The sequence below is a fragment of the Acromyrmex echinatior genome, chromosome 14 (assembly GCF_024713525.1).
Source record: "Acromyrmex echinatior isolate Ae372 chromosome 14, ASM2471352v2, whole genome shotgun sequence".
Taxonomy (NCBI): Eukaryota; Metazoa; Arthropoda; class Insecta; order Hymenoptera; family Formicidae; genus Acromyrmex; species Acromyrmex echinatior.
In genome coordinates, this window is record NC_141865.1 from 6,638,108 (window position 1) to 6,652,806 (window position 14,699).

General features: G+C 42.7%; 1 protein-coding gene and 1 long non-coding RNA gene across 7 annotated transcripts in view; one reads left to right on the plus strand and one right to left on the minus strand.

The window, feature by feature from the left end:
• LOC147907398 (uncharacterized) overlaps positions 1-14,699 on the plus strand; it is a 104,783-nt gene that overhangs the window by 46,624 nt on the left and 43,460 nt on the right. The gene's annotated exons all lie outside the window — the stretch shown is intronic.
• Positions 1-14,699, minus strand: part of LOC105150508 (uncharacterized) — a 72,423-nt gene that overhangs the window by 14,246 nt on the left and 43,478 nt on the right. For both annotated transcript variants that reach the window (XM_087413528.1, XM_087413527.1), the window contains 2 exons: positions 11,739-11,792; positions 221-2,413 (listed from right to left, as the gene is read on the minus strand). In XM_087413528.1, the coding sequence (XP_087269654.1) occupies positions 221-2,413; positions 11,739-11,792 (2,247 nt within the window). The remainder of the gene's footprint in view (positions 1-220; positions 2,414-11,738; positions 11,793-14,699) is intronic.

Sequence of the window (14,699 nt, forward strand, 5' to 3'; positions counted from 1 at the left end):
AGTTTAGTCTAAGGATTATATTACATACGGCGATCACCGTGTGCACTCAACGTTGAAATGGCCTGTTTCGCCATCTCGTTTTTTAACAAGTTTACGCATCAATATTATCTCGTTAAAATATTATTTATATTTCATATATCGGTTTATTTCAACGTTTTTATGCACTTGTGCGATCGTCGTGAGAGAGAGAGGTCTCAGATGGGTAAAAGGTACTACTCACCGACAACGGGTACTGGATTATACACAGATGATACGAAGTCGGCTGACGACTCCACGGTAGGAGTGACAGTCACCGTGACAGGCACCGTCAACGTAAGTGTCGTCACTCTCGGTCGTACGGTCGTCGACGATGTCACTTTGGTTTCCAGTCCGTTAAGTTGCGTCACCACGTACGTGTACGTCCTTAGTCGCGTCGACGTCACTACCGTCTCTGTATAATAAACGCTCGTACTAGGCTCCAACGCGAGATCCGGCATGGATTTAGTCTCTAGATTAATCGTGGCTGATTTCGACGGTAAGATCTCGGGGAAATCGAGGCGAGATAATGACAGGTAAAGATCATCCGCTAAACCAGCCTCGATCTCCTCCGGCGTAATCTCGCTCGTGACTTTCGTCGCGGGGACTGTCTCGCGGGTGTAATTTGCGCTGAGAGGTATCACGCTGGGTATGTACGAATCACCAAGGTAATTGGACGTATCAGTGTCGCGTATCGATGACTTTGTAGTCTCAAACGGTATAACGCTCTCGAAGCTCGGTGCGATTACGATAGTATCAGATGGAAGGACCGTTCCGATTAGAGAAATCTGGGTCGAATTAGAGTCAGTTATAACATCCGGTTGGAGAGGTCGTACTGTTGGAATTTCTTTTGAGTCCTCGCTGATCGTTTCTGGCATCACGCTGCGTTCTGTAGTATCTTCAGCAGCTTCGGTTGATTCTTGCCCTTTACCACTCGTTGTCGTCTCAGTAACTGATGTAATTTCTTCCGTCGTGATGTTTTCTTTATTTTCTTTACCACTCGTTGTCGTCTCAGTAACTGATGTAATTTCTTCCGTCGTGATGTTTTCTTTACTTTCTTTACCACTCATTGTCGTCTCAGTAACTGATGTAATTTCTTCCGTCGTGATGTTTTCTTTATCGGGAATGGTTGTAGATTCATCGGGTACGTTTAATGTAGTAATGTCCTCCATGAAAGTAGTTTGCTCTTCAAGGGTGGCAATGGTAGTAATTTGTTCTTTTGTTGCAAATTTATCATCACCATCTTTATTAACAATAAGTTCAGTGGTCGGTACATATTCATTTAATATAACGGTTTTTGTTGATAACTCTGTATTATTAATGTCTTCCAAAACGATTGATTCCGTTATATTTATCGACGTATTATCAGATCCTTCAGGTGCTTTTATTGTTTGCTCTTCCGACAGTTCTATTGATGTTTGATTGATTGATGTTGTCGTTACAGTAATATTGTCTGGTTGCATCTCAACATCACTCTTATTAGGTACAATATTATCTTCATCTTTAGGAGAAATTGTGGGATGCTCGTCTTTCATTAAACTCGTGACTTCGTTTGCATTTTCAGTCGTGGTAGTTGTGTCATCATCTTCGTATTCTTCATCTTCCTCGTCATTAGATGGAGGGAAAAAGAAATTGTCGGTAATAATCACTGGCATGTTTATTGTGCTTTCTTCGGATATAGCATAGCTGCCATCCGACGATACAAGACTAGCTTCCTCATCTGGTTTGTTATCAATAAGATTCGGTGTCTCTTCGAGACTAGGTGTAATAACAGAATGATCTTTTTCTCTAATAATTTCACTCTCGTACTCTTTCTCATCTTCTTCGTCTGAATATTCATCGTATTCGGAAGAAGGCGCGGTGAAGAATCCAGTAGTGATAATGGCAAGAGTCGATGTTGGAAATATCGGACGCACAGCGACCAATTTTCTCCTGGTTACTCTAACTTTATTTTGAGTCGATGTCGGCGTAGATTGGAGTTTTCTACGTCTAGTTATAGTTACTTTGTGTCTTCCAAAACCAGTAGGTTGATAACTTCCATAGTCTGCCGGAATATCAATCGGATTAATCGAGTTTCCCGATCCAATAGTTCTGACACGTGTCACTACGATTCTTCGTGGTGTATGCATAGTGGTAGACGTAGTGTACGCGATATCTTTGGTGCGAGGTGTCAAGGGTCTGCGCCTGACGACCGTAAACTTATGTTGTCTAGCAGTTCTGCTACGCACCACGGGTACTCGAATTCTAACACGTTTCCGTGGTGTTTCTTCAAAAGCTTCGTCATCATCGTCGATCCTTCCATTGTTTATATAATCCTCGTTGGACCATGTATCATCAATATCTTCTCTCCTGCGATCAATATTCCTTCCATATTGCACCGATTCAGCGTAGAGATTACCTGCAAAGGCGACTGTTCCATTCGATTGTTCGAATCACATTTCGCCTTGTATTTAAGTTCACTCCGCGATTTAATAAAAATCTATATGATCAAGCAGAGTGCAACGATAAAGCCGTTCTCGGGTGTTGCTTTTGTGATGCATTGATTTGATGGATTTAAATAACTGCCTCGTGTTCGGTTTTTGTGTGCTCATCCGATTGAATTTCACCATATATATTTTGCGTTTTAATAACGTTATCGGGCGCTTGCACGACTTGTTTGTTTGTTGTAATGTTGTTGGCGAGACAGAAGAGTATCATGTCCAGTTTTGTCGTGTGGGCGCGCGTGCGGCGGCAGACCGAGGTTATGTTAGTAAAAGGAAATGAGGGACGACGCTCAAAGAGGATATTTTTAAGAAGGAAAGAGAAGAAGTTTAAGAGAGGTTGGGAGAGAGTGAACTGAATACGGGACGGCCATTCTCACGAATGACTCTTGTTTCACCGAAGTCAATTACCCATGACCTTTCCTTTACGCAACTTTAAGGAAAAGGATCCCGGCAGTCTCGGGATTTTCTATATTACATACACAGCAACTTCGATTTTTATTAACGTTGCTCGGTTTTTTTCCCACTATGACGTGCTCGAAGAAGCTGAACCGACGCTCTCCGGATGAAAGAAATTCAGAAAAACCGGTTAGCCTCCAGGGCGATTCTAAGTGGGTTTCAATAAAATAATAGACATATAATATAAGGGCAAAAGAGAGATAGGAGGATGAGGAGCGGGAAAGGATTTTTGTATAACACAGAGGGGAATAAGATTAGGTATAGATGGACGTGGAAATATGCCGTCCGACGTCACCCACTACGCTCTCGAGACTTTGTGTTGGTGCGTGGTCGATAGGATCTTCGCTTCCCGCCAAAATGGCAACGGCCACCGGTCCAGCGTGCAATGACGGTGGTATGGAAGGTCGGACTTCGATGGCTCTTTCCGAAGCGTCTCTTCGTCTTCTGGACGCAGTGACAGAATCGCCGACTTTCACAGTACTCAAAACAGTGCTGAATTCTCCGGGTCTGCGGCCGGAAACGTAGAGCGTCACCACGCTAGATTCAGCTTTTGCAGAAGCCTTGGATTCTTTTTTCTTATCATTCAATTTACCGCGTCCGCGTGGTCTGGATGACTTTTGATATTCTTCCGCGTCGTCCTCATAATACTCGTAGCTATCGTGTTTATAATCGGAATCGGCCGGCTGATGTCTTCTCTCGACTTCTCCCGGTAAGGTGTTACTCTGTGTGAATGGAGCAGCCGCGAACAGAGGATCCAATAATGGATTGGGATTCTGCGGTTGCGTCTGCGGTTGTTGGAGTAACAACAAGAGAGAATTTATGTTGGCCGCCGGTATCGCGGCCGTTGGAGTCACCACAACGGTGTCTGTTATGAATTCCGTTGCAGTAACGACATTGGTTGAGGAGTCGATCAGAGTCGTTAGAATCTCCTTGCCGCGGAAGGTGAGGGGAATGATAGTGCTTCGATGTTTCGTTATTGTTGTGACGTAGGAGGTGGTGCGTGTGTTGTACTGCGTGGTGGGTGTGGTTTGGGATAACAAAGAATTCGGTTGACCTAATTGACCCAGAAGTAATTGTGAGAGAAGAATATTGGCGAGAGGAGCGTTACCGGGCAAGGAAGGTTGTATCGTAGAAACTATGTTCTCCACGGAGAACACCGTCGTGGGTATAATAACCGATTGAGAGACGCGACGGCCACCGAGGCTTGCGAGGGTATGCGAAATACGAGTAGTGGGTGTCTCGTGCAGCAAGAATCGTGTAATCTCGGCCTGGCCTTGATTATTGGTACCCGTCACTTCGCTAACGATCACTACAAGGGGCTTTCCATCTCCAGCTGTTACCGTGCTATATTGAGAAGGTCCGAGGACTTCAGTGCTTGGTTGCTGCGTTATAATAGTTCGATGTTCTGTGACGCCATTGTTCACTACAGGAATTGTTACTTCCGTTGGTACATAATGTGTTACAGTTATAGTGCCGTCGAAATTTGGATATACGGTAGGCGCTTCCCGAATATCTTCAAAGGTTCCTCTACTTCTTGTAGGAACTCTTCTATTTCCATTTCTTCCGTTTGATGATCTTGAGCGAGACGGTGATACTCTTCGAGAATTCGTTGAAGATTCTGTTGGTTTGGAAGATCCATTTCGTAATCTTGGTGGTCTCACTCTTCCGTTGTCAGGTTTACTAGTAGATCTACTATTCGTTCTGGAAGGAGAAGTCGGCCTTTTGTATCCCGATCTGTTAGAAGAGGTGTCCTTTTCTCTTAATGTAAATTGTCTTCCATTGTTCGAGGCCGGAGATGGTTTTATTCTGACAGATCCATTTCTATTTCCAGTAGATTGTTTCGGTCTGGTTCTCGGTTTACTTTGCTGACTCGATAGCTCTGATGTTTCTGCCGTTTGATCAGAATTAAATAACTTCTGTGGTTGTGAGGACATTAAACTTCGCGCGCGATTATTATAACGAGCGGAAGGTTTCAGTGCTGTTTTTATAATGTCTTCTTTATTTATTATGGCGTCTAATGAATCGGATCTCTCTTCTGCTTTTGCAGAAGAAGATTGAGCGGGTCTACGGAAACGACTACTGTATGCTCTAAGCTGGCTAGCCTGACGTCGAATTCTTCTTGTTCTAGCTCCGAAAGGTCTAATTTGTACGACGGGTCCAACAGCTTTTCCGGAACGACGATTTACATTTATGTTAGATCTTTTATCTTCATGTTCCGATCCTTCGTAATCATTGTCTGATATTTCTTCAACGGGCTCGTCTTCCAAACCTTCGTTGCCTTCATTTTGTTCCTCGTTTGATTCAGTCGATTCTTCAGTAGTTGCTTCTTGCTTCCTACCAAGAAATCCACGTGGTGGGAACAGACCTGTATTACTAGGTCGCGTTCTCGTAGACACCGGAGGAGTTGCTCTGTTATTTGTTCGTCCATTGGTTACTCTAGGAATTGTTGGCGCACTCGGTCTATTTAAATTTCCCGATCGTCTCGGAGTTGTGGTTGTTGATGGTCTTGAAGTAGTTACCGATCTGCCGTTAGTTAAATTAATGGGTCTGCGGAATCTCAGGAGCGGATTCGTAGATCTTCTAGATGATTCTGTTGTAGTTTGCAGAGGAGTAGTATTAGTTTCACTGTCGACATATTCTGTAAACGGTGTTTCATCCGTTACGAGCGTAGTCGTGGTGAACTCATTGGCGTCGTTTTCTTGATCGTCGTGTCTGATGGTAGGTTGCCCTCTCAATAACGTTGATGATGGTCTGATACCTGCACGAAATCTCGACGAGGCACCAGGAAATGCAGAACTTGAAACGCGAGTTGCGATCCTAGCAGAGGATCCTCTTACAGACGTAGGACCGCGTCTGTTGCTTTGAAACACGGACGACGGAGTTATTCTGGGCGGTGCTCTACCTCGAGTACTGCCCGCTGGGAATACCGAACTTGAAGTAGTGGCAGATCCGCGTCTGCCTGAAAATCTTCTAGAACCTGAGGGGGATAACGTCGAAGAGTACGGCCCGATTGGCGAAGTAACGCGACCCCGCGATGATGCGAACCTGTTACCTTTGCCAGCTAAAGTGGCAGTTATCGTCGGGGTTATATCCGTTCTGGTAATAGTTGTTGCGGCTTGCGCGCCTTTGCGTTTTGGATTAAAAGTCGGCCTATTCCTGGAAGCGAACGGTCTGATAACTGGCGTGAAGGTTCTCTTTCTTGTCGAGAATGTCAATCGTGATTTCTTTTTAGAACTTTGTCCGTCGTCGTCTTCTTCATCCTCTTCGTCGTCTTCTTCATTCTGGCCGGAGTCCTCATCTTGATCGGAAGATTCTGAATGATCTTCGGAAGATTGAATAACGGCGGGAGAAGGTGATATTTCCTGTATACCTGTCGATTGACTTGGAGGTAGAGTAGAAGTCGGCGCGATGTTCCTCGTGGAACTCGGCACAAAGAAGCTGGAAGTACTTTCAATAATCTGAGCATATCTTCCCTCAATGCTGGTGCCAATTACTTTCGATTGGTAAAATGTAGTGGTACCATTATTTTCCATCTGACCTTGAATCAAACGTACCAGGCCAGTTCGATGACCTTGAGTCGGCGGAATGCTTGCTTTTCTTTCCTCGTCTATCTTTGTGCTTGACGTACTTTCAATCACTTTAGCGTAAGTACCCTCGAAAAGCGTAGCAATTTGTTTCGTCGTAAAGTAAACAGTGGTGACTTCGTCAGCGTCTACTACACTTCCTCTATTCAAGGATAAAACTCCTGTAGGGAGAACCGGTGTAGCTATCGATGAAGAAGGTAATGGCGGTGTTTCTATTCTCGTCGAGCTTTTTTCCACTCGTGCGTAATATCCATCTATATAAGTACCATATACATCCGTCGTATAATGAGTCGTAGTATCTTCATGTATTTCACTCGAACGTATTGTCGAAATCAAACCTGTTTTGAAAGTTTCGGATGTCTTAGACGATGTCACGGTTTTATCATTGGTATTTATTGTCTGAATTGACGGATACACAGGTCCACCGATTGCGCGACCAGTTGCCTGTTGTGTCGCAATATCTGGTACCGATACGCTTGTTACGGTCTCCAGTCTGCTGGACAAGATTGTCTCATTTCCGACGTAAGATGTAGTGAAGTAAGTAAATGTTGTGTAGAATGTTGTAGGCTCGGGTGAAATTGATGAAATGTTCACCGCGTTTTGAGTGTCAGGTTTAGTTGTTATTGACGATGGTTCATTTATATTTTCGGTGATAGATTTTTCAGATCCAGCTCTGTCGACAGGTGTTACTTCATTATCCGCCGTAATCTTGGATTCCTCTTCGTTGGTTGATTCCTCCTCTAACAGTGAATTTACAGTTGGCGTATACGTCATTACTACTCCGAGCTCTACTGTAGGCGTAGGCGAGACGTCCGATGTAACAACATTGCTGACTGTTTCCTCACGACTAGTGGTTATGGTGTCACCACCCTTGTAGAACGTTGTCCAATATGTAAAGGTCGTGAAATATGTCACCGGTAGAGTGCTAGTTGGAACCGGTACTGCGATGGATGGCCTTAAAGTCTCCGTGACGACATTCGTAATTGTTTCCAGGCGACTGGCGACATTTGTTTGATCGCCCTTATACATTGTCGTGAAGTATGTAAAAGTCGTGTAACTAGTTTGTAGAAGCAATGTCGGCGCGGGTTCTACTTCATGGTTGTTAGATTCCGACAATTCCTGATCTTCGGGAACGATGTTTCTTTTATCCATATCTAGAACAGTACCGCCACCAGAACTGGAAGAGGATACGACGTCCGTGATCATAGATCCCAGAACTTCCATTTCAGTCGAAGGATTAGGCGTAACTTGCGCGCCTACTTGGAAATCACGAAATAGACGCTCAGTGGTGAACCGATCTTCCAAAGTGGTAGGTTCCTCCGTTGTAATCTCAGTATTGTTTTCGGTAGTTTCAGCATGTATTACTTGATCAGTGTTATTTTGCTGAACTTTCTTTGCTAATAAAAGTGCCTCTTCTTGTGATTTTTGACGCTGAAGAGCTTCTAAATAAGCCAAAATTTCTGGAGGAGGCGCAGGCTTATTTTCAACAGATTGAGATCTCGGCGTCGTTGGTCGAGCCGTCTCTTGCGGAACCAATTGAACCTTAGTAGGTGTAATTGTCTCTGTGACGACGTTAGTGAAAACCTCGGTTCGCGTCTCGATTTCCGTTTCATCGTCTACAAAGATAGTGGTAAAGTACGTATATGTTGTATAATATGTCTTCACCTGTTCCTGTATTTCTACGCTCGCCATAGCTGGTGTGGGGCTTGGTTCTAAATCGGTGGTCCAGCCGTCAGATGTTTCAAAATCATCAATAGTCGTGATGGATTCCGTTGGAATGTTCTCGTGTAATGTGGTATCCTGTTGCTGGAGAGTGGTTAGATCTCCCTCTGTCGTTTCATCAGGAACTTCTAGTTCAGTATCTTTATTGAATTTCTCGGGAGTGCGACCATTTGTTATTACCGACGGCAAAATATTTTGTGATATCGTCGTTGGCGATATCAGAATAGACTCATCTTTATTGAAGAGACCGGCAACAACGGCAGAAACACCATTTGGTCCAACGGTTTGCGTGATAACATTAGTCTCGACAACTTGCCGACTGGATACACTAGATGTATTTTCTTGGAAAAATGTCGTTAGATACGTATACGTCGTGTACAAAGTTTTAAAAATGAGTTCTATCTCCTCATCTTGTTTGGTAGTTTGTTCCTCTTCAGTCAAGCTTTCATCAGACAAACTTAGTGTTTTTTGCCTTAAGCCTGGCGAGGTAGTAGGACGAATTAAATTTTTGGTCGAGGCAGGTCGAATTAATTCTGTCAAAAACGTTATCTCGGAAGAGACTATCTCCCGAGAACGTACCGAAGTCGTAGTCTGATCGCTGCCGCCCGGAATAAAGAAAGTTGTGAAATATGTAAACGTCTTGTAGATGGTAGACGGCAATAATCTAGTAGCTAACGTTACTTTTTCTTCCTCGTTACCTGAATCATGTTTATGTTCGGGTTGGAGATTATTTTGAAGAGAGCCGCCTTTGATACTACGACCCTGAGGATCTGGCACGATGTCATTAGGAATTTCGTCGTCTAAAGTCGGTATCACCGATTCGGTCGTTCCTAATACTCTTCTTGCACTTTCTAAGATGTCCTTCAGTGTTGTTAAGACACTGTCTGTTGTGCCTTTCAACGGAGTAGTCAGTTCATTCATCTCTTCTTCGCTAGTCGTGATGGTCATCGGCGTAGTAGAAGGTAGTGCTTCGACAGTAGTATCTCGGTCGTCGAATTCTGTTTCAGTTGTACCGTATTCCGTAGTTGTGTCATCGGCTCCATATGTTACAGTGGCATCATCCGGGAAGAAATATACGTTCGAAGATGTATGAATTATTTGCTGATAATTCGTGCCAATATATGTGCCATAAATGAGACTTTTGTAATGTGTCGTGGTACCGTCTAACGAAGTAGTAGAATCAACGACCTTCACAAGACCCGTTGGTTTCAACGATCCCGTTTCGACATCAGGTACCAACAGTAACGGTTCCGTGGATCTCTTGGATGATTCGACATCAATTTCCTCGGTGACGCTTGGTTGAATATTGTCGCGATTAATAGTGCTCAGAAGTTGCTCGTTCGAACCGTGCTTCCGGTCCTCCTCATAAGGTCGATCGGTTTTTGCGTGTTCCATCACAGTCGTTGGCTGAATTTTTAATACTGCTATACCATCATCCGGACGAAGCGTAGCATCGCCTTTGATCGTAGTAGCGGGACGTCCCATGGGTGCCGGTGACGTGCTCGGCGAAAAGACGATGACGGTATCGCCGACCGTTGTCGTGAAATCCGCGAAGCCATGGTAGGTCACCGTAGCGAGAGGCTTCATATCTAGCTTCTTTTGTTGCGGAGTTTTCGCCTGCTGTTTAAAAATCTTCGGTGTTCGAGGTCTAAAACTTCTCGACACATCGTCGAACGAATCGAAGTTGTTTGACACGTATTCCTGTTTGACGGTATAAGTGGGCAGATCGGCCGGTTGAACTTTCTCTGGCTTGAATCTCTGCGTATCCATATTTAGCTCTCTTTTATTGAATATATCATTTTCTTTGGACAATTCGTCCAATTTCGAGGTATTCCCAGTATCCTTTTTCTCTTCATTTGATTCGGTATTGATTTTACCACTCAGCCTTTCAGCTCTGAATGGCGCGTTATCAAGGGCCAATCGAAGTTGCCAATCATCTTCCGGTGTTCTCGAGGGATAAACGACGTAGGGACTCGCCGAATCCGGCGTTGGATTTTTGTAAACTCTACTGGATGTAGATAAAATTCTCGCGTAGAGACGACCATTATCCAAAGTCGTGCCCACAACTTGAGTGGCGAATTCGGTACTCGCGCCATGTTGTACGAATGTCCGTGCCGTTTTTGTCAATAATCCAACCGGTGGTAATGACTTTCCATAAGGAATTGCCGATACCAAAAGGACTGTGGTCACTCCTGAGTAGCCAAGTTCAAAAGAAATATACGGAATAATACGATAATGGTATAGAAATATGTCGCATCGATAATTTGTCAATGAAATTGTTGAGAACGAACAAAGAAATAGGGGAGAGCGATTATATCAGCAAAACGGGACGCGAAATTATAGAAATGTGATTGATTTAGAATCAAGCGTAAATATGTGCAACGAATTTGATTCGTTCAGTCGCATTTCACGTTTACGAGCCCGTCCGTGTCATAACCGTGTATCGAAATACGTCAGCATCGTTTGTTTGCGTCAGTCAATGTTCGCGTCGTAATATTGTATTTTTTTTTTATCGTAATGTAGGTCGTCGGAGAGACGGAGTGGCGGACGGACGTTGGAGGCAGACGGCATCCGTTGTTGAGAAGAGTTGAAGGCGGGGAGCAGACAGGAGCAGTAACAGAAACAGAAAAAAAAGAGACAGACGATCTTAGTAGATGAGCCTTCTTCTTTCGTAGCCTAGGACACTTGTTGCAACACTATCCGCGATATCCCGCTTAATTTGCATCGTTACCCTACTTCTTAAAAAAAATGTTCCTTGAAGTAAGAAAAGTTGGCATGCTTACGAGGAAAAGAAAGATATTTTATAGCTATTAGTTAAGTTGCTTATGTACAACCCCTAAGTCCTGAAAATTCTAAGATCACGCACATTAAGCGATTTTCTTTATTAAACAAAAATTAAAATATCTACAATAATTAAAATAGCATATTTTTATTTTATTATTACTTCATTATTTTTAACAACTTGAAATATTTAAGAATGCTTCCTGCACAACGTGATGAATTTTCATATCTTGGGGAGGAACATCTCGCAATTAAATGTATGAAAGATTTTAAAGCCAGATACCACTGAAACGAGATGATATATGCATATTATATTCAACTTAGCGACAGGAAAGTGTGTATAACCGCTTGAGAAATATATTTACACGGCCGCACCTCGCGTCAACACGCACATGGATAATTGAGATACGCAAAATGATGTATCGTGAGAAGAGATAAGTTATATAGAGAGCAGAGACAAAGAACAAAAGCGGAAAGATCGTTCTATGTTACAGGTTTGCACTCAAACTTGACACAGAATTGTTAAATCTAAGATGTATAAATAGATATTTTTATCAGATGCAACTAGAAAAACTCATTTGAAAAGCTCAATTTTGAATGCAATCCTTGTTGCGTGTATCGGTGTGATTCAGGTGTCGTAAATGTGTCACGATTAGCATAAATTTGTTAGCACGTAAACATTTACGGAAAGACTTACCCTCTAGATCCCTTTTTATCCTGGAAGCTCTAATATTATCCGATAAAACTTCATCTGTAAGAAAAGCAAAGAAAACATTTCTAACATACATGTCTTTAAACAATTTATTTAATATTAATGCCTAATTTGTGCATATGTAAGTAAGATGCAAGGTCGCTTTGATGTATTCGACAGAGGAGGCGTGGGTGGTGAAAGGAAATTATTGAAGGATGTTATAATAGTAGGAGCGCGCTTCATTTGGTCATCGTCATAGTTCCTCGCGAAATAATTGCTATGCGTCATAATGGATGTCATCATATTCGTACGCATTTTTTTATACTGCAACAGTAATTTCCCTTTTGTTATTTATAAAAAGAAAAAAAGAACGTGGAACCTGGAAGTTTCAAGTATAACACTCATAAAATTTTTCCGGATATCTCAAGAACTAAATTGTGCATTTACTCACGATTTAGGAAAAAAACGAGAAGAAGCGGATAAGAAAAAAAGAGCGAATGCAAATGTCTTCGTGTCTAGGAAGGTGCGTGTCTATAGGATGGGTATAGAGAGATTATAGAGAGAGAGGGGGCTCCAGACGCCGGCGACATCGAAGATGTCGTCCGGAGGCCGCGACGTACAGTTATTTGACCGACTCCTTTTCTCGCAAGGAATATCTTTACGTTGTGTTCTTCCCGCGTACACGTGAGTGCCTATGCACTTGCATGTACACGTGATTGCATACGCTACATCTTGAATAGCTATAAGTGCCTTTCTATATAGCGTCTATGATTTGTAGTGACTGCTTGATCCACGTAGAAAAGAGTCAACAACAAATTCAATCTATTATCAGACGTTTTTTTACTGAGTACGATTGTTTACAGACATTTTATCACGGAACCATTTCCACATTTTGCTTTCTCGTGGTTTTATCCTTCTCCACATTCAATAACAAAGATAGAACGACATTTGTGTCGACTGTGTCTCTTAAAAGACAAGCAGCCTTAGAATGTCGAGGAATCGCGATCATTACCCAATGATCCCGTGACGTTGAACTCGCGAAGCTACCGGGACAGGTGACATCCGGTTTATTTCGACGACGAGCATTTCTCCGTATCGTGGTAATCGGGACCGACGTACTGAGGTCATCCTTGTCCCCGGTCACATTGGGTCAGCTGGTCGACTTCGCGTCGTCCTTCTTTTCCCGACGTCTGGCCTCCGGCTAACCAAGCCGTTTCGCGGCAAACCGGTCGTCGCGTTTCGTGGTAAGCGGTCGTCGCGTCACGTTACTCAACAATCGGTAACGATCGCGGTCGCGTCGATGTACGTGGGAGAGAAAATTCGTGTTCGACAATGTGCGCCGCGTGCACACGTTATTTCGATGCGACTTGAATCGCGTTATGAAATGCGCTTATGTCTCATGATTACACCAATCTGTCGCATCGAAACTCATCATGCATATTAACTCAGGGATAAAATTTCGCATAAATAGAATAAATTTATCTGTATGTATACACGTTCCTTGATGAAGCTATAATAACTGCTACGTAACACGATTGTGAGTGAACGTTGAATAAGGTTGCGAAAGCATTCCGGATGGTAATGTGACGTGTCGACGAACCATTTCTGTTACTTTCGAGTTGCATGATTTCACGCATAATTTTCCCGCATAGTTTCCCGCACTTGCACGATATCGTAAATTCCAGCTTCTGGTATTCGAAGGTTTACTCGCATTCGTAAAGCAGTAAGGAGATACTTGGGGGCCCACCTGACGATCGACTTCCACGTATGCAGCTGCATAATCACGGTTGCATAGGCAAGGGCTACCTTGAGCTCGTTTTCTTGCGCGATACTCGAACGAAGAGAAATCCTTCGGGGATTACGTTCGTTTCGTAAGAACAATTCGTCCATTCATGTCGCGCTGTCTGCGACCCGCGGCTAATATCTGAAAGATTTTTCTCGCCATAAGAACGATGATTGCTCCCGGGTAATCTCGGCGGGGCTCGTTTAATAGCGACGACAAGTAGTGTATTGCGCCAACGAAATTCCACAATGATGGATAGGGTTATCAACATTCCGCAATAAAAAGAGCGTTGCGAATCCATAAATACGTTTGATCTTACTGCTTTCTAGGAGTTAGAATTTGATGCTTAAAAATACGTCCGTACTTACGCAACTCAAGCGTATTTAAAATCAGCAATTATTTATGTTGCTTACAAAGTTGTTTTATCATCCGAAATAATGAAGACTCTGATGTAGATATAGCATTCGGTAGGTGTCCACGTTAACCCTGACGATACGTGTCGTAAGTTTTAAGTGTCTTGTGAGAGCGAAGTGGATATCAAGGTAACCCAGTCGACGACCAATGCAAAACAGACAATTTCAATCTCACTTTCAGTAGTGGGCGACATCATATATTACGAACCGTACTTAGTCAGAACAATACTATGATATGCGAAACGTGTGAAATAAAGAGATGTGTTATGAAGACTAACGAAGATATATCTCGTAAAACGTTTAGCGAAGATAAGTAATTGTAAGGAAAGAGAACGGTTTTTTGCAAGTATTTCAAAGTTTAATTAGATACATAGATCTGAAAATATTTTTGTTGAGCCATCATAATTATTAAAATTAAAACGCTCAAGCTGGTTGTTAGAACGTCAAAACCTTTGCATTATTCATCATGTTTAAACGTCCTACATAATTATTTCTGTAGTTTAATAAAATTATTTTTAGATTCTTATCTAACTAAATTTTTAAACATTTTAGCAAAACCGTTTTTTCTTGTGGAATTAGAACCGATTTCAAACTGAATCAAGATTCCTTACGCTTTTTTTTTTTTAATAAAATCAAATTTTTTAATTACGTGTTCAATTTGCATCAGGAAATAATGAATCATATGAATGTCTTTTTCCGGTGAAAGCCTAAAAAAGAATGAACAATGTACAACCAGGAAGTAACGCTCCACGTAATTTGTCGAAATCTGTC